Genomic DNA, 18,449 nt, shown 5'->3' with positions numbered 1-18,449 from the left:
ACCGATTGTAGGACGTCTCTGCCCGTTTGACGGACAGCTGACAGGAAACAATGGGGCAGGGTTTATTGAATCCCGATCCACCACTGGACGAGCAACAGAGTCTAATCCATTCCTCCTCGCACCATAATTGGTCCTCTACGTCCCCGGATGAATCTGCTCAGAGACAAACAAACTCCAACGAGAACATGTTTCATCTCTGCAGGATCGGAAAATAAAACAATTAAGTATGAAAACAAAGTGTCTCCACTGTCGTGGGAGACAAAGAAACTGCCAGCGGCAAAATCCTGAAGAAGACACTGGGGAGACATGAGTCTCACACACACACACACACACACAGTGAGCAGGTGGACAGCAGCTGTATAAATGTGTGTTTTTGTTTGTCTTGAAAAACCCTGAAAGCAGAGCTATTTAAAGAGACACACACACACACACACACACACACACACACACACACACACACACCTGTGACCTATAAAAGACTTAAGTGTGCATTTGCAGATTTCAAGCCAACAGCTGGAGGCCTGAAAACTTTGAGAAGTGACAGACAGTGGCACACACACACACACACACACACACACTGAGTATGGGCTTTAACACTCACACACTTGCAAGTCCCCACTGATATATTATAAATATTTAAAAGAAATTCACCAGAGCGTCTTAGACATGATTTTAGCGCGACTTAAAGCATGACAAACAGGGGACTTGAAAAATGTCCCCTGTTCAACTTGGAGTCCCCTCTTTGTGAGTGTGTAACGACACCGAAGTCCCCTGTTCTGCTGATGTACACACACACACACACACACACACACACAAAAACCCGGACTTAACCCCAAAAAACACCTTTACAGATGTGAGCACCAGCCAAAATGTCCTCACTCTGTATGGTTTATTTGATTTTTGGTCCTCACAAAGCCACAAATACAGGAACACGCGCGCTTCACAGCTATACTTCTCAGGACTATCCATTAACGTCCATTCATAAGAACAAACCACACAAAGCCTTATCACTAACCATAACTTGTTAATAACTAACCCTAACCTTAACCACTATTCAAATCTTGGTCCTAAATCATCATTAAGACCAGGTTTCGGTCTCCATGAGGACTACTGGTCCTGACAAGGTCAGTGTTTATGACAAAACAAAAGAGGCGACAAATACAAGAAGTGGCTAAGGTTAGGGTTAACACTTAAAAAACCTGTGGCCTGTGGCCCATTTGTGGCCCCCCAATCAATATCAGATGGTCCCTCCACTTAATGTAATGTTATAATGTCATTTCATTTTTGTCTTCTCGTAAATACATCTTTATTATTGTGGACTATTTATTTTTCCACATCAAAACAAACTCTTTTACTTTGAAAATCCATACAATATTGCGATATATCCTGATACACCCTGACTGGACAGCTGTTTGTTTTTTATACACTTCATCGGTCCCTGCTGACCAGTCTAGACTCTCAGTGGCCCCCGGGTCATTTGAGTTTGAGAGCCCGGGGTTTGATTCGTCCAAATGAATGGAAATCAATGCAGCGTCCTCACAAGGACAGCTGCACAAACCTGTGTGTGTGAGAGAGATCGAAGCTCCAGTTGTTGCTTCAGATGCCTCAGACCAACTGTGACGACAGCTGACACACACACGTGCGTCCACGCACGCACGCACACACACACACACCCTCCCTCTGACTCCCACACACAGGCAGCATTCATCACCCCCCGCGTCATGTGATCTGTTCCAGGGGGGACAAGAGAACGTTTGTTGTCCAGAATCAAACTGAACTTTGCTGATGAGGAAACGGTGACAGTCAGCAGATCACACACACACACACACACAGACACACTGAGCATGAAGACGGCCGCATGACGCGACCTCTGAACTCTGATAAAACCATGAGGATGTGCAGGAAGTGTGGCCTCACAGTCACAGTCGCTATCAGCTCAACACGGTCGTCATGACGACGGAGGACGGACGATACAGGTCATCAGATCACTGGAGTAAAGCGAGATACGATTCAAAAATCAGCAAGAGCATTTTAGCTGAGTCATGTATTGGGACACGTGTTACACAGTTGGAGAATTACGTCTTTGAAAGAGCCTGGAATGACTCAGCACAAATGTGTTGTTGACAGATTCATAGTTTAAGAGGACTGTATCATTCTGTATCGGTATCACAAGTATCAAAAAGAATTCTGACTTTGAATTCTAAAGGGAAAAAGTCTGAATTCTAAAGGGGAAAAAGCCAGATTTCTAAAGGGGAAAAGTCTGAATTTAACAGTGTTATAGTAGTTGTAGTTCAGCCTCCGAACACTAGTTGGCAGCATGTTTTTCAGCCACTGACTGTCTTCTTTCAAATTCTCTCACTTGACAAAGAAAATGTGTTTATATCATTAAAATGAAAAAGTTATTTTCATCACCAGGTTTTTTTTCTATACACAGATCTAGTTTAGGCTCCGCCCTCAACCGAAGCCAGACAGCGTTAGACGATGGTCTCCAGAGGATTTCCCTGCTACGTCACTGTTGTTGCCTGGCAACAGAGCCTCAGCTGGACGTGGTACAAGGCGCTAAAGTTACATGAAACCTGTTTAGGAAACGTGCACTTTACTGGAATTCCAGTTTCAAAGTGAGTTTTTATCTCTTTTCAAAACATCCAAGAATCTGACTGTGGAGGAGGCGGAGCCTAAAGTGAGGCAACGTGTGTGTGTGTGTCAGGGCTGTCCTGGCCTCAGTGAAACATTCCTGTGTGATGACAAACTCACACACATGGGAAACATTAGAGAGAAAGTTCACACTGACACACACACGTTTACACACACACACACACACACACACACACACAAGAACTGACACAACCAGAACCACCATAAACCAGCCCAGACCAGTACAGAACAGAACCGGAACCACCACAAAACCAGCCATTACTGGGACAAACAAGTACCGAACCAGGTTTAGTATAAACCCAGACTAAACTTGATTAAAGCAGTGAATGAGTTGGTTGAGATCATGTGATCTGTCAGTGACTCATCACTTTTCAGGTTCATTAACAGATTTAAAAATGACAGCTTCACAAAGTTCATGACCTGGTGTTTAAAATATCCGAGTTCAGAAAACTAACTTTCTAACTTAACTAACTTATGTTTACTTTAACATATTTTACATATTTCTTTACCAACTTTTACTTATCATTTAGCCAGGTTTTGACTCATTTAAAGCAAATTTTATGCTACTTTTTAGCTAATGTTTAGCTCTCCTTCGGGTGTCTCTTTTCAAAATATCTTTTGCTAACTTTGTATCATTCTTTACTAACTTTTAGCTAATGTTTACTTATCTTCTAGGTAATTTTTAGCAATGTTTGAGCTAGTTTTAAGCTAACATATGGCTGTCTTTAAACTGTTTCTTTGAGATAACTTTAACTCTTGCATATTTCTTCACTAACTCTCGCTAACCTTTACTCATCTTCTTAGCTAATTGTAGCTTAGTTTTGACTAATTACTATTATTTTAGCTAGTTTTTGGCTAATGTGTTGCTGTCTTTGGGCTGTTTCTTTTAGATAACTTTTAAGTATCTTTTTCTTGCAAACTTGTGTACATTTCCTGACTAAATTAATTTCTTCTGACTTATTTTAGCAAAGATTTGCCCACCTTTTAAATAACTTAAAGCACACTTTTATTGACTTTTGCACTAATTTTAACGTTTCTTTCAGAAAACTTTCATTCATCCTTAACATTTGGAAAGGTTTTGCCCTTCTCTATGCTAAAGGGGGTGACTATGGGTGACTCGAGCACTGGTTTAAGGTGGAACAGGTGATGAGAACATTGAAATTAGGATTAGGAGGTGATAGTGTCATATTAAAGTGGAATAAGTGATTGAACCAGGTGACTTAAGGTGAAACAGGTGATTAGAACATCAATTTAAGGTGGAGCAGGTGATTTATCCAGGTGAATTAAGGTCTATCCAGTCATGTCGCCATGTGATCAGAACTCATCAGGTCCGATCTCGTCTCCAGTGTGACTGTTTGTTTCGACTGACGTCCCTCTGTTGGACCTCGGCTGTTTCTTGTCTCAGGTCTATTTTCAGCTGTCGGTGGACGGAGAGCAGAGCTCAGCTGTCCTGTCATCAATCACCAAATACTACACCCCTCCCCCACCTGCCCCCGGGAACCTGTCCCCCCTCAAGGCCTCACAGACCCCGACAACCCTGCTCCAGTCAGAGTCCAGCAGCTCAGAGACACACGCAGGCTTCCCAGCAGATTATAAACCCAGTCCAAACCTAGGATAAACCAGACCGCGTCTGTGTCTGGCTGGTGTTCAATGTCCCCACAGGGTGCTGAAGACGCTCATGTCGGTCCAGATGATGGAGGTGAAACCAGATCGGAGGAAACTGGATTGTTTCCCTTTGGCATCAAGCGTCAAACTTTCACTTCCTGTTTCCTTAAACACGTCCAGCTCCACGCACTATGATCTCACACCAGGACCAGGTCTAAGAGTGTCAGGGGGCGGGGCCCCACTCATTATTGATATATATTTATATATTATTCATATAATACGCTTTATATTTGTGATAAAATACAGTTGAAAAGAACTCATGATTGACAAGTATTTCCCAACTACAACATTTAAAACAACAGTTTATAGATTTATTGATTTGTATCTTTATTGTTTTTACATTTGCTGATTCCAGTTCATATTAAGGGGTTTTATTTTGTATTTAAGGGTAAAATATTGGTCTAGAATGATGTTAAACTACATTAATGATGAATTGACATCAGCATTTAAATGTATACTGATGTTGGCCCCGCCCCCCTGAGTTCCGGTGCATTATAAACCAATCAGAACTGGTGATGCTGGACGTGAGATACTTCGGCAGGTGATTGATTGACAGTGTCCACCTATCAATAACTGATATTGATCATGTTCTGTGTGTGTGTGTGTGTGTGTGTTCATACCTATAGACACCAGTCTAATGTGCTCCCTCTCCAGAAACTCCAGCGCCACAGAGACGTTCTCCAGCTTCATCTGACGAAAGTTGGGTCTGTTGTGGTACTTCCGGTACATCTTCTTCTGGCTCAGCACCTCCAGCAGCCCGATCAGCTTCAGGCCGTCACTCAGGTCCTTCTGCAGGTCGTTGATGCGCTTGTTCAGCACCTTCAGGTGCTCGTTGCACCACCTGGTGAACGTGTTCTGCTGGATCTTCTTCCACGGCGCGTCCTCCGCCAGGTCCTTCTCCGTGGCGGGCATCTCCTCCTCCTCCTCCTCGCCGAGGTCAGTGCAGCCCTGGTAGAACTGCGGCGGCAGCTGCGGCTCCAGGAAACTGCCGCTGCTCATCATCACGGCAGGAGGAGACGAGAAGGAAGAGAAAGGGAGAGAAGGGAGGAGGAGGAGCAGTGGAGCGTGCGTAAAGACGCGTAAAGCGTGCGTTCCAGTGACTGATCCAGAGTCAGTTAATCCAGTTCATGAGCTTCAGGAGAGGCTCAAGGGGAACTTTAGGAGAAGAAAAAAGGGAGAAGCGGAGGAGGAGAAGAAGGAGAAGAGGAGAGGAGTCGCAGGGGCGTGTGCGTAAAGACGCGTAAAACGTGCGATCCGGTCACTGATCCAGTTCGTCCAGTCCGGGCTGAGCCATGAACTCCAGGGAAGTTTCAAGAAGAAGCAAAAAGAAGGAGGATGTGGAGAAGAGGAGAGGTGGAGAGGGAGGACGCAGCGGAGGAGTTGGCAGCTGTGTGGAGACTCGGTGCTGGTGTCGGTGCCGCAGCGGAGACAAGAGTGAGGTTTAAAAAGCTCGGCGTCACTGAGCTGCTCTCTCTGGAATGTCCCTGCCATGACCATATACACACACACACACAGGCCGCTGCTCATTGGGCGGTGGCGGGGTTGGTGGGGGAGAGAGGGGGGGCGGGGACACGCAGAACCCCCCCCACACACACACTCCACTCCTCCTCGACCCTCCACCGGAGCCCCGGGCGCCGCAGCTCCGGAGCATCGGTGACACCTCCGGGTATTTTTAGAGGGAGAGGGAGAGAGAGACAGGGGGCCCCGTGAAGAAGCTGCTCGTAAACCCGGTCCGAGCTCATGTCGTCATCAGCAGACAGCCAATTACATGACAGAAAGAAAAACTTCTTAGTACTTCTAAGTATTAAAAATAAAATAATAAAATATATATTAATATACTGTTTACACTGAATGACGTCACATAAAAAGTATTAAGTATGACAAAACTAGGGAAGGGGATTAGGGCCATATGTCTTTTTGAAAAAAAATTTAAATTTGGTTTCCAAACAATTTTTTGTGGTCCTTAAGGATTAAAAAATATTTAAAAAGAAACTCAAAAATATGTTAAAACAAACAAAAAAAACTTTACATATTTAAATAATAAGTGAAATTAAACTCAACATGGAGGAAATTAAGTGAAATAACTTCATTAAATTACAACACAAATATTATAAATCATAACACGTAACAAGGTCGGGCTACATTTCAAATCAAAACAACTTAAATAATTTAAAATAAAAGGTAAAAATATAATCATTTGTTATAATATACATTCTAATACATATAAGTTCTGACAAAACATATTTGCTTCAGGATAAACTACTTTTATTTTGTTCATTTACAAAATGTACAGACTTAATTTAACAAAAGTCGTCACATTCAAACAGACATAAAGTGCAGAAACATGAAGAAATAAAATAATCATCATCATAATTTTAAACATCAGACAGGTGACTCAGATCTCACATCTGACACAACTAAAGCTAACGGACGATGCACAGAGACACAGAATGTGTCAAACGTCTTCTTCAGAGACATCAGTTTAACCTGTGACCAGGATGAGTTAGCCTAGCTTAGCACAAACATTGGTCCAGAATTAGTTAGCCTAGCTTAGCACAAACATTGGTGGTCTGGGACAAGTTAGCCTATCTTAGCACACACATTTGTCCAGGATGAGCTAGCCTACCTTAGCAAAAAACACTGACCTTGGATGAGTTAGCCTACCTTAGCAAGAACATTGACCTAGGACGGGTTAGCCTACCTTAGCACAAACATTGACCTAGAGCGAGTTAGCACAAACATTTGTCCGGGATGAGTTAGCCTATCTTAGCACAAACATTGCCCCAAGATGAGTTAGCCTAGCTTATAACAAACAATAATCGATGACAAGTTAGCCTACCTTAGCACAAACACTGACCTTGGATGAGTTAGCCTACCTTAGCACAAACATTGACCTAGTACGGGTTAGTCTACCTTAGCACAAACATTGACCTAGGACGAGTTAGCCTACCTTAGAACAAACAGTGGTCAAGGATAAATTAGCTTAGTTTAGCCCAAAGACTGAAATCAAGGACCTGCTAGCTGAGCATGCACTTTAAAATAGCTTCTATAGTGTTTAGTTTAGTAATCTTTATTTTAATGCATTTCAAATAAACAAGATATGACATCAGACACTTTTATTTACTTAGGCTAACAGGTTCCCTATCTTCCAGTTTTTATGCTAAGTTAGTCTGTTTTTTGTGGCTACGCACATAAGATGACCTGCAACCTGCTAGCTGTAACAAGTAACTACTATACAAAAAGTGTCACACAAACATTATTACAAATAGATTAATTAAATCAGCTACATACCTAAAACAGCTAATGTTTGTATTTTCCACATGGTTTTAGCTTCTTCTTCTTTTTTGTTCAAATAACATTTAAAACAATACTTTGAAATGACAACTGTAACTTTGTAAGCTAGCTTGTTAGCTATCTAGAAAACAAGTTTGAAACTCGACCTGTAGCTTCTATACCATAATAATACCAGGCTATAAACATACAACATAGCATTTACTACGTTAACTACGATGTTACAGAAATATTTTTCAGCTAAGCTAAGCTAACACCTCCTGAACACACAGGTAAAGTGATGAGAAACCTGATTAATAATACAAACAAATTACACATTCATAAACATAAATCTATATGTTTATATTTTCATGCAGAATCACAACATTGCTAACATGCAACATGGCTACAGATGCTAACATGTGTGAGGTAATACTAAGGAACATACTCTGATTACAATAATCAATATGATCAATAACTAACAACATTAACACACAAAATTAAGTAATAATATGATCCATAAAAGGATGTTGTTATTTATTAGAGAATGTTTCACTGCTACATATGTTTGCAAACACTTGGTGACATTTTATTTTAATTTTTTTTTACCTAAAAACTAAAAATAACTTCAACACTATTATACATCATTAATTTAAAAATAAAATACATAAATGCAGCATTTCTATTGAATAATATTTGCATGCTGTTGGAATCGTGGAAGAGATCTGTTTGTTTTTACGTGCACAATAAAATATCTGTGTAAAACTAAATTTCTCACATTTGGTATGAACATTCACAGTTATTTCACAACCTTTTCACGTGGGGGGGGTGAAACGTTTTTGTTTGTCACATTGGGTCCTGCAGTTACAAATGAAACGTAAATTTGTTTGGGAACATTATATTTTATATTATTTATGGTTTTATATTGACGTAAAGACAGAAAACACGGGCTGTAACCAACCGTTGTGTTCAGATGTACGACAAAAATATAAGTTCATTTAAAAAAAAATTAAAACTCTTTATTATAAGACACCTCAAATATTTGACTTAAAATTATGAGATAGTATTTTGACATCTCATTCATTTCTACTTTGTTGAAATAGTCATGAATTTGACAAACAAAATTGGAGAAAATATTACATATTCTGTCTTTTTTGTTTCAGAGTTTTGACATAAGAAACAAAACCTGTTTATCTACATTTTCATATATTCCTCTCTCTCGTTAAAATGAATGATATCTCTCATGCTGAAAATTGTACAAAAGTCTCCATAACACATGCTGGTTATTAGTTATTATCAGTTATGATGTAAATCGATAGGTTGTGAACATATAAATGATCAAATACGTGATAACAAAAATTAAATTTTACTAAAGTTTGATTGCTTCGTCACATTAATGCCACTTCAAACACAGCTCAGTCATTTTATTCACAACAGTCTTTTACATATTTAAATGTGTAATGATTTTAAAAATAAAGTATTATGGAATGTCTGATACTGTTGTATATTATTTTGTAAAAGGTCATCACTATCATTGAGACAGTTTAACTCAACTCTAAATACGATCGGTCATTAAAACTTCTGGTCAAGTTTATACTATTGTATTTAATATTATTATTATTATTATTTGGTCACCACTTACATGTAAACAATGAAACTTGCGCATGTGTAAAAGAAGAAAGATAATCTCCAATAAAAAGATTTAATGCTACAAAACAAAAAGTTCTCACTTTCTGTCTGGGTTTGAATCAGTTTTGCAGCTACAGTTAAATTTAATCTATAAGTCTGTTTCGTTCAACTTTACAAAGACATCTTTGGTGAAGGCATCCCACAGGGCTACGTACTGGGTCCGCTTTCCATTTACTATTTACATCAGCTTTAAACAGGTGTATGTTCAAAAAAAATTTTTTGTAATTGAATTATTATAAACACAAAATCAGGGACGACTGAGTGATTTGTAGACCGATTTGTAAAACAAATCATATGTAATCAAATATTACTGTTAAATAAGAATTGTATGAAGGAAAACCATTTTTTGTAAGGTGATAAATTGTTTTAGATAAATAATAATATATTTTTAATAAAACTGTCCACTTTTCCACCATATTCTTTCAAATAAAATTTAAAAATGAAATATTTAGTAACATAACCAATATTCAAAAAGACAAACTGTTCTAACTATTTTGTGGAAAACTGTCACAGTGAAACCAGAAAAATGGCAACGATCACTTTGGCAAACACAAGTTACAGAGTTCTACGTTTTCATTTGTTGTTAGTAAAAGTGAGTCAACCAGTTTGTTAATTCTGTTTGAAAAAATAAGATTATTTTTAGAGCTGAAACTGTTTAAAAACTACATGCCTGTGCCTGAATATTTTCCCATTTATGTGTTTATTTTTTTCCTGCCATCCTCCTTAAATGTGCTTTTTTGTTTGTTTATATTAAGTGAATATAAACAATAGAAAAGAATAGATAAAAAATTTATTAATTTTTACTACATTTCATTACTATTTCTTTGTTCTGATAAAAAAGTTTCCGTTAAACATTTGATGAATTAAATGAATAACATTTCAAGCCTTTTAAAAAAATAAACCAGTGGTTTCCGACCTTTAAAGCTTTGGTCTCACTATCACTATCACTCTGAGCTAACACCATTTATTTGTGACAAAATAAAACCTATAAGTTCCAGAAAGTAAATTATTTAGTGATTAACAACCGACGCAGTTTTCTTTCATTGTTACAAACAAACTCCATCCCTGAAGGCATTCCACAGGGCTACGAACTCGGCCCTCTTTCAATTGACTATGTATATCAGTTAAAAAAATGACAAAAAAAACGTGTTAATAAAGTATTAACTCGGTCACTATTTAACGACCTAAGTATTCCTACTGGACAAGTGTGAATTAAATGAGCTTACTGCTTTTCCCTCTGGCTCTCACTGTAATTTGTGGCGTTCAGGATGACCCGCTGTGGTAGCCCCACCCACGAGACAGAGTGAGGCAAGGTGTGGACATCAGGAGAGCAACTGTATGAAGGCAGCGTGAGTCAGGTGACGCGTATCCCAGAGTTCCTCAGGCCCTTGTGAAGCTGGGGATGACCAGAGCCAAGATGGCCGCCACAGCAACCGCCACCACCGCCACGTTCCAGCCTTCAGAGTCGTTCTGCTGAGAAACCCCAAACTAATAATCAAGATCAATAATTATTAAATAAAACAACAACAAGTAAGTGAATATAAAAGGTCACTGCAAAAAGACTTGAATGTCACAGCTCTCAATCCTGTGTTTGCGTGAATATACTCGAGTGACATGATGTTGCAAAAGCCAATCAACGGACAGACATGGTGGAAAGAAAAAGCCCCTCCCATCTACCCTTCAAAAAACATGTGACTATTCAGTTATTAAAAAAACAAAAACAAATCAAAACTGTGACAATAAAAGGAGCTAAATCTTTGCAATTTGACAATAAGATAACGTTGGCACGTTTTAATTTAATTTGAATTTAACTTAAAAGCCACATCGCTCCCACTGTGTGGGTGTATATGTACTCTCTCCTCTGTTCCGGTCTATGTGTGTATACATTTTTTTTTACATTATTTCATATGTATGTAATTTTATTTATGATATACTTTAATCGTATAAGAAGGCCATGGGTGGGAGGGGTCGTTGTTCAAGTTCAAAAAAGAAGAAAATACATTGTATCCATTTATGCACTTTATGTCTGTGACTTGCATTTGATAAATAAAAGTTATAAAAAAAAAAAGAAGAAGCCACATCTCTAAAAGTGGGACCTGACGAAAAGCCACATTTAGAAGAGGATTTATAATTGTAATGGTCTGCAGAAACCTGCACCATGACAGACCTCTCACATTTATCCACAGTATTTTTGTCACTAACAAGCCTCCATACGCACGTAAACACTCTAAATGTGGTGATGACGTTGTAGAAGTACACCCTGTAAACAGATCTGTACACACACACACACACACACACACACACACACACACACACACACACACACACACACACACACGTCTCAGGGGGAAGTCTGTTTATAAACTGTCCCAAAGGAAAAAATGAATGGTGTGAGCTGTCAATCAAAAAAACTTAAAAAAACAACTGATCAGAAGCATTGACTGTTCCATATCATGCCCTTGTGCCTCCAGCCACAAGGGGGCAGAGTTTTTAATGCTGCATTCCATTTGTAGTCAGAAATTGGGATTTTCCAAGGTCACAGGTCTTTCCTTCAAAGGGAATGCGCCCTGAACTCGGATCTTGGAATCCTAACTCCAGGTACGTGAGGTTGGTACGTGTTTCCGAGTAAGAAATCGGAGGCCTTCCTTCAACTGGAGCGCCCCCTGTGCACCACAATCAAATAATATTGCTAACTATGGCCAGCTAGGTACATGTTGGCATCCATGTTTTTTTCCCGCCCGACTTCTCTGTGGAACTTGGTCAACTCAGACAATCCCAGTTCCCACTTCAGATGTAAATGGAATGCAGCATTACAACTATACCGCAGTCAGCCACCAGGGGGCAGAGTTTATAAACTAGTACTTCAGCCAGCTACCAATGAGTGAACCTGATTTATGGCATTTTAAATATATATTACTACGGTTGCATTTAAACAATTCACAAATCGTTGCTGTCAAAATATTGGGACCTTGACAGGACGTTTGATGCACTTTTGTCAGGAGACGCCACACTCCGACGCTAAAGCAGCCACAGTGTCAGGTAGAGAGAGAAGGGGCGTGGCCATACCTGGTCCCCTCTAGGATGCCAGCTCCTCCAACCAGCACCAAATCAAGGCCAATATAACAACCAATCCTATGAAGGGGGCGGAGAGAACGGGGTGCTCAGATGGACGAGGGCGGGTCTGGGAAGAAGACATACGGAGGGGGGAGGGGAAGGGGAAGGGGGAGGATAAACCCATAAAATAATCATAAGAATTATGAGGTCAGAGGGTGGGCGGGGCAACGGCGAGCGTGCAGCAAACAGAAAAAAGAAATGATCAATAAAAAGCATCAAATTTACAGAGAATTTGATCAAGTTCAGCAACAAAGATTAAAACATAACAATGAAGAGGAACAAGACAGGTGACATCACAGATGGTTTGAGCCAAGACGGAGGAGTCTTATCTCAACTGTCCAAAAAACATCTTGTAGATCTGAGACAACAGCGCAAACCACCAACTACACGACAACTTAGCAAACATGTACCAGGTCCATGACACCTGAGGATGATCGATGAGTCAGGAATGTGATGAAGGGGAGCAATGAAGACACCAAAGCTCAAACCAAGTCACGTCTCAGGTCATAGGTCTTTAGCGTCAAGTCTGGAGAATCCTGGGAAGAAAAAATCTCTTAAAATTTCCCCAAAAAGTCAAAACAAGTAAGTAAAAGTCTCTATGTTTAGATTTTCAACACAAGAGTGCCATAATCTCCAGGTCTTATGTCAAGATTAGACTGGCAGGGTCCACTTCTCAAGACTGTTCATGACTGATCCAGTGCCAAGTTATGTCCTGAGTCACAAATGAACCTGTTTAAGTACCAATGAATGTCTGACCTCAGGTCAAACTTCCTATCAAGAATCAAGTAAAGTCTCACAAGCAAATTAAAAGGCGCAAATTTGACAAATGTTAAAATAAAAAGTCCAAGTCTGAAAGTCTCAGAACGTGTCTCAATTACAGTCTCATCTTGACACTCAAGTCCAAAATCAATTTCAAGACAAAGGAGTGAAGTCTCAAGTCTCAAATCTGGTGTCACATTTCTAGAATGTTCAAATACCACGTCAAGTCCCAGGTCACGACAGAGGAGTTTCAGTCCGCTAACAAGTTTCATCAGTTAGGTTCAGGATTCAGTATCAAACGAGTCAGAATTTGTCCTCAAACTCAAGTCTCGTGAAAAGGTCTACAATGAAGTCTGAGAACTGAGATCTAGGACAGTGTGGCACCAGACTGAGCCGTGTGGGAGGGAGTCTGAAGAACCAAGAGTTCTAATATCCCTCTTCTGTGGAGACCACTGAGGTCAGACCTCACATCATCCTTTATAAGCCAGACCGGCTCAGATCCTCAGTGAACCTGCGATTAATTCCGATGCCGTTTTGTTTACGAACAAACAAGCAGACGATGAACAAACTGCTCAGCGGAAGCTCACAACAGAATGGCCGACACTGGCGACATGAGCAGCAAAATGGCCTGAAGAAGCGTCCAGACTGTTCGAACCCACATGCACAGAAACGCCGGGAGGACGTGTCCAGGAACCGTCCTGTAGGTTGCAGCGTTACCCTGAACTTTGATGTCTCACCTGCGTCTTCCCGCCCAGCTTCTGTAGCTCCGCCCTGTAGCGCTGCAGCTCCTGCTCCAGCGCCGCTCGCTCCCACTGGCTGTGGTCGTACCGCTGCTGCAGCTCGGCCAGCTCGCTCTTCAGACCGTCACACTGAGAGAGAGAGTGAGAGAGAGAGAGAGAGAGAGAGAGAAATACTGCAGTTACACAGTTCAGCCACCAGGGGGAGTACATTACATTACATTACATGTCATTTAGCAGACGCTTTTATCCAAAGCGACTTACAATGGAATCAAGTACAATTAGCCAGGGGTGGAATCGAAATTGCGACCATGATGTCTTTGGTACACAAGGTAGGGTCTTAACCACTGAGCCACTCAGGAACATGTATCCATGTTCCTACCTGAATCTGAGCCCTCTGAACCATCTCCTCTGCGTCTCTCAGCTGGACTGTCAGGACTTGGAGCTCAGAGACGCCGTCCTCTTGATCGCCTGCCACAGGAGCCTGAGACACGGTGATGTAAGAGTGCGCCCTCACCTGGTCGTCCTGCGCTCTGACAGCCAGGTACACGTCCTCACACCTGTTCATCAGAACGACACAACACATGAACGTCTTTGTGAGTTCAAGGCTGATCAGAGGGCGTTTGATTGACTGCCGCCTGAATGTCCACTCACATGTCTCGTTGCTGCTGCAGTTGGTCCACTTTGGTGCTCAGCTGCTTGTTGCCATCACTCAGAGTCTGACGCTCGTCCTTCAGGACGTCCATCTGGTCCTTAAGCTGCGTCATCTCACCTGCACACAACATATTCAGCACAAAGCTAAAGGCAGGCTAGCAGTTTCCCTTCATTTCTAGTCGTTAAGCTAAGCTAAGCTAATGACAGAGCTGCTGTGGCTGACTCACCATGTGGACGCGGCTCGGTGTTCTGTCTCTTCATGGTGATTTCAGCTCGCAGCGTTGTGATCTCCAGCTCGTACTCTTGCGCCGTGGCGTGGAGACGCTGTAGCTCCGCCCTGAGCCGGCACAGCTCCTCCTGCAGGGAGGCGATGTCGTTCTCCCTCTCGGCTCCCGTCTCCTCAGCCGCCTGCTGCAGCAGCAGCACCTCCTCCTGAGTAGAGCGCAGCTCCTCCTGAACCTCGTCCAGCTCTCTGTCCTTCTCCTCCTCCAGACTGTCCATCTCCTCCTGGATTGACCGCAACTGTGCTATAGGACAGAGGAGTGGGCGGGGTTACAAGTCAGAGAATAAGTGGGCGGTGTCTCTGTCTTTATTGCAGGAGATTTGAATTATTGAGGACATTTTTGGGAACAAAGTACATACAGTATTTGTGAACTGGGGACTAGGACCTTTTTGGGAACTAAAGACACTTTTGGGAACTAAGAAAACATTTGGGAACTAAATACCTTTTTGGGAATGAAAGACACTTTTGGGAACTAAATACCTTTTTGGGAACTAAGGGGTCTTCAGAACAAAGGACATTTAAGGAAACTAAGGACTAAGGAGGAAATTAAAGATCCTTTTTGGAACTAAGGACTCATGGGAACAAAGTAAATTTAGGGGACTTAAGGACACTGCTGGGGACTAAGAACATTTCCTCAGTATAATAAGAGTGAAGCTACAGATTATACCCTGCAGTCTCTGGATTTGTCTGGTGAAACTCTCGGCCTGGTGGGCGCTCGCCAGACGCTCTTCTTCCAAAAAACCTACGACAAACAAACATTTACATCCATCAATCAGATATTTAAATATTCATCATTGTTATATATTTATTTACATTACTACAAACTAAATAATCATTTAGAAATATTAAATGTCCACAGTAGCAGATGACAGGTGAGACACAGAGGAGACACTGACCCTGCAACTCAGTGAAACTGTCCTCGTGTCTCTGAGAGACTTCCCTCGTCTCCTCCAGCTCCATCAGCAGCTGCAGCACCTGAGCTCTCAGCTCCTCCACCTCCAGCTCTTCATCCTCAGCTCCTCCTCCTCGTTCCTCCTCCTTCTCGTCCTTCACCTCCTTCTCTTCCTCCTGCTGTCCTTTCTCTCCATCTCTCAGCGTCTCATCGTCTTCCTCTTTGTCCTTCAGCTCACACAGCTCATCTGGAAAAAAACAAACAAACAAACAAACAAACAAACAAACAATGACACACAGGTCACATGACGTTTGTGTTCAACTGTGCTGTGGCACCACCTGCTGGTCATGGAGAAAATAACATGAAGTGGAGGAAAGAACACACATCTGAGGTCAGGAAATACATACAGTAGTACATAATTAACAGTATTACACAACTGAGTACACACAGTTACACAAACAGTACTACACACCTGAATACACAGTTATATACTCAGTAATACAGCTGAAAACACACATTACTACTAACCTGAATACACACAGAACTACATAATTAACAGTACTACATTCCTGAGTACACACAGTACCACACTGCTCAGTACACACAGTACCACACAGCTCAGTACACACAGTACTACACAGCTCAGTATACACAGCACTACACAGCTCAGTACACACAGTACAACACACCTCAGTACACACAGTACTACATATTCTACGAGAAACCAGTGTGACTACACATTACAGACAGTAAATCACTGATTTATCTGCAGGAACCTTCATGAATAAATAATCTGATCCCATGGGACCAACCAGACTCCGCACCTCCTGTTCCTTTCACAATAAAAGTCATCACAAAGCCACCATTAAGAGAGCACATCTGTAGACCAGGTCTATATACAGAGTCCTGACTCTGGTTCAGGTTTTAGGTTTCCAGAGCTCCAGTTCAGTCAGGAAGAAACACGTTCTCTGTGAGCGCACACACATTTATGTGTCGAGAAAAATCTCACAGGCTTTTATTGTGAAAGAAACAGGACGTGCAGGTTATACCTAACAGGAGCACAAAAGGAAAAATAAACAAATCATTTTCTAAAGGGAAATTATGATGAAGCAGTTTAAATCCTCCTCCCTAGGTTACGGTTTGTTTACACCGATCACAGCTGATCAGCTGTCTTTAATCAGTAATCAATAATTAGTCACCTGTCCGTCAATCAGCTGTTTGGCCTAATGACGTCTTCAGTATAAATGTTATAAAACGTAAACACTGACCGGACGGGTCGAGCACCTCTTCTATGAGCGGCGGCAGCCGGAATCCATCCATGATGTCAGCTGCTGCTGCAGAGACACAAGCGAGGGGGAGGAGGGGAGGAGGAAGATCAGAGAGACACACACACACAGAGGGTGAGGCGGAGGTAAAGGAGGCTGAGGACGAGCAGGCAGATGGAAACCAGGAAGTCTCCTCACGCTCCGGGCAGAGAGAGATGCTGCAGCTCCTTCATCCTGCTGGAGCTGAAAGACACTGGGGAAGAGGAGGATGGGGGGGTGTCAGAGAGAGTGACATCAAATCACAGGTCCATGATGATGATGTGTACAGGACACAAAGTCTTATATAATACACAATAAGACCACGCTTGTTGATGTTCACTGATAAATAATAAAAACAGTACTGTGTCCAAACCAGAGGCGGCACATGTTCATTCAGAACCTCATTAAGAAAATTGCCATCTTTAAGTTTCCTTCAGTGTCACAGTGATGCAGTGACAGTAATCTGTGAAAGCCTAATTATTTGAAACAGGAAGTGATGATAGTGAATTCGGCTGCTGTGATGTCACACTGTAACACATAATTATCCGGTGTCATCCACATAAAACAATAATCTGCAGACATGAATTCAGAATCTTCCTTCAGAGTCACAGCGATGCAGTAACAGTATAATCTGTGTAATACTAATTATCTGAAATCAGGAAGGCATTAGGGTGAATTCAGCTGCTGTGATCATCATCATCATCATCATCATCATCATCATCTCTGATGTCATCCACATGCATGTGGAGGCTGCAGATGTTTATTTAGAATCTTATAGTGAAAGCAGCTGTTTTTAAGTTTCCTTCAGTGTGATGCTAACAGCTGTGGGACTGTCCCTTTAAGCTGCTGCGTCTATGAACGACCTTCATGACTCCTGTGCACCTTCATCATAAACACACATATACAAACACACACACATACAGTGAGGGAATAGGTGGATGGATGAACAGATGAGTGAGTAATTACCTGATGCTGAGATGAAGCAGATTCCTCTGTTGTCCTCTCTCGCTCTCTCTCTCTCTCTCTCTCTCTCTCTCTGTGTTCACCGCAGACTTCCTCCTCTTCCTCCTGTTGTCCTATATTTCCTCCTCAGTGTCAGGTTTGCTCTGTGACGCAAAGAGACGTCACCACGGAAACAGACACCATGGCATGAATGCAAAATGAACCTGTGTGTGATCTCATTCATTAATCATGATACTACTGATAACAATGATAATAATAATAATAATAATAATAATATCTCATACTATGAACAGGTGCCTTTGAAAACACCAAAGGTTGCACAGCAATGTAATAATGGAGCAATAAAATTAATAAAGTGTATAACTATATATTATTAATTAACTAGTCCATTGAGGATTATTAAAGAACCTCCCACACCAAAATCCATATAGAAAATCATCCATTTTAACATCACATCACACAGG

General features: G+C 41.4%; 2 protein-coding genes across 10 annotated transcripts in view; both read right to left on the bottom strand.

Moving 5' to 3' along the window:
* Window positions 1–5,787, bottom strand: part of flncb (filamin C, gamma b (actin binding protein 280)) — a 28,815-nt gene extending 23,028 nt beyond the window's left edge. For 4 of the 5 annotated variants that reach the window (XM_044021543.1, XM_044021544.1, XM_044021545.1 and 1 more), the window contains exon 1: window positions 4,941–5,786. In XM_044021543.1, the coding sequence (XP_043877478.1) occupies window positions 4,941–5,322 (382 nt within the window). In that variant the 5' untranslated portion in view covers window positions 5,323–5,786. Of the gene's footprint in view, window positions 1–4,940 lie in introns of all 5 variants that reach the window. The other variant, XM_044021546.1, reaches the window with a different exon arrangement.
* A 776-nt stretch (window positions 5,788–6,563) lies between these two features.
* Window positions 6,564–18,433, bottom strand: LOC122765783 (coiled-coil domain-containing protein 136-like). 5 transcript variants are annotated; one of them, XM_044020205.1, is made up of 10 exons: window positions 17,989–18,433; window positions 16,987–17,236; window positions 15,723–15,965; window positions 15,494–15,568; window positions 14,771–15,070; window positions 14,544–14,661; window positions 14,272–14,449; window positions 13,890–14,021; window positions 12,346–12,460; window positions 10,691–10,752 (listed from the first exon to the last, which is right to left on the bottom strand). In XM_044020205.1, the coding sequence occupies exons 2-9, from the start codon at window positions 17,036–17,038 to the stop codon at window positions 12,356–12,358; spliced, it is 1,203 nt and encodes a 400-aa protein (XP_043876140.1). In that variant the 5' UTR covers window positions 17,039–17,236; window positions 17,989–18,433; the 3' UTR covers window positions 10,691–10,752; window positions 12,346–12,355. The 5 variants fall into 5 exon arrangements, with proteins under 5 accessions (XP_043876139.1, XP_043876142.1, XP_043876143.1 ...); XM_044020206.1 differs by having other exon boundaries at window positions 10,692–10,749; XM_044020204.1 differs by lacking the exon at window positions 12,346–12,460 and having other exon boundaries at window positions 6,564–10,767.
* Window positions 18,434–18,449: the final 16 nt, after the last annotated feature.

Source organism: Solea senegalensis, linkage group LG3 (genome assembly GCF_019176455.1).
Source record: "Solea senegalensis isolate Sse05_10M linkage group LG3, IFAPA_SoseM_1, whole genome shotgun sequence".
Lineage (NCBI taxonomy): Eukaryota > Metazoa > Chordata > Actinopteri > Pleuronectiformes > Soleidae > Solea > Solea senegalensis.
This window is presented reverse-complemented; position numbering and strand designations above follow the sequence as displayed.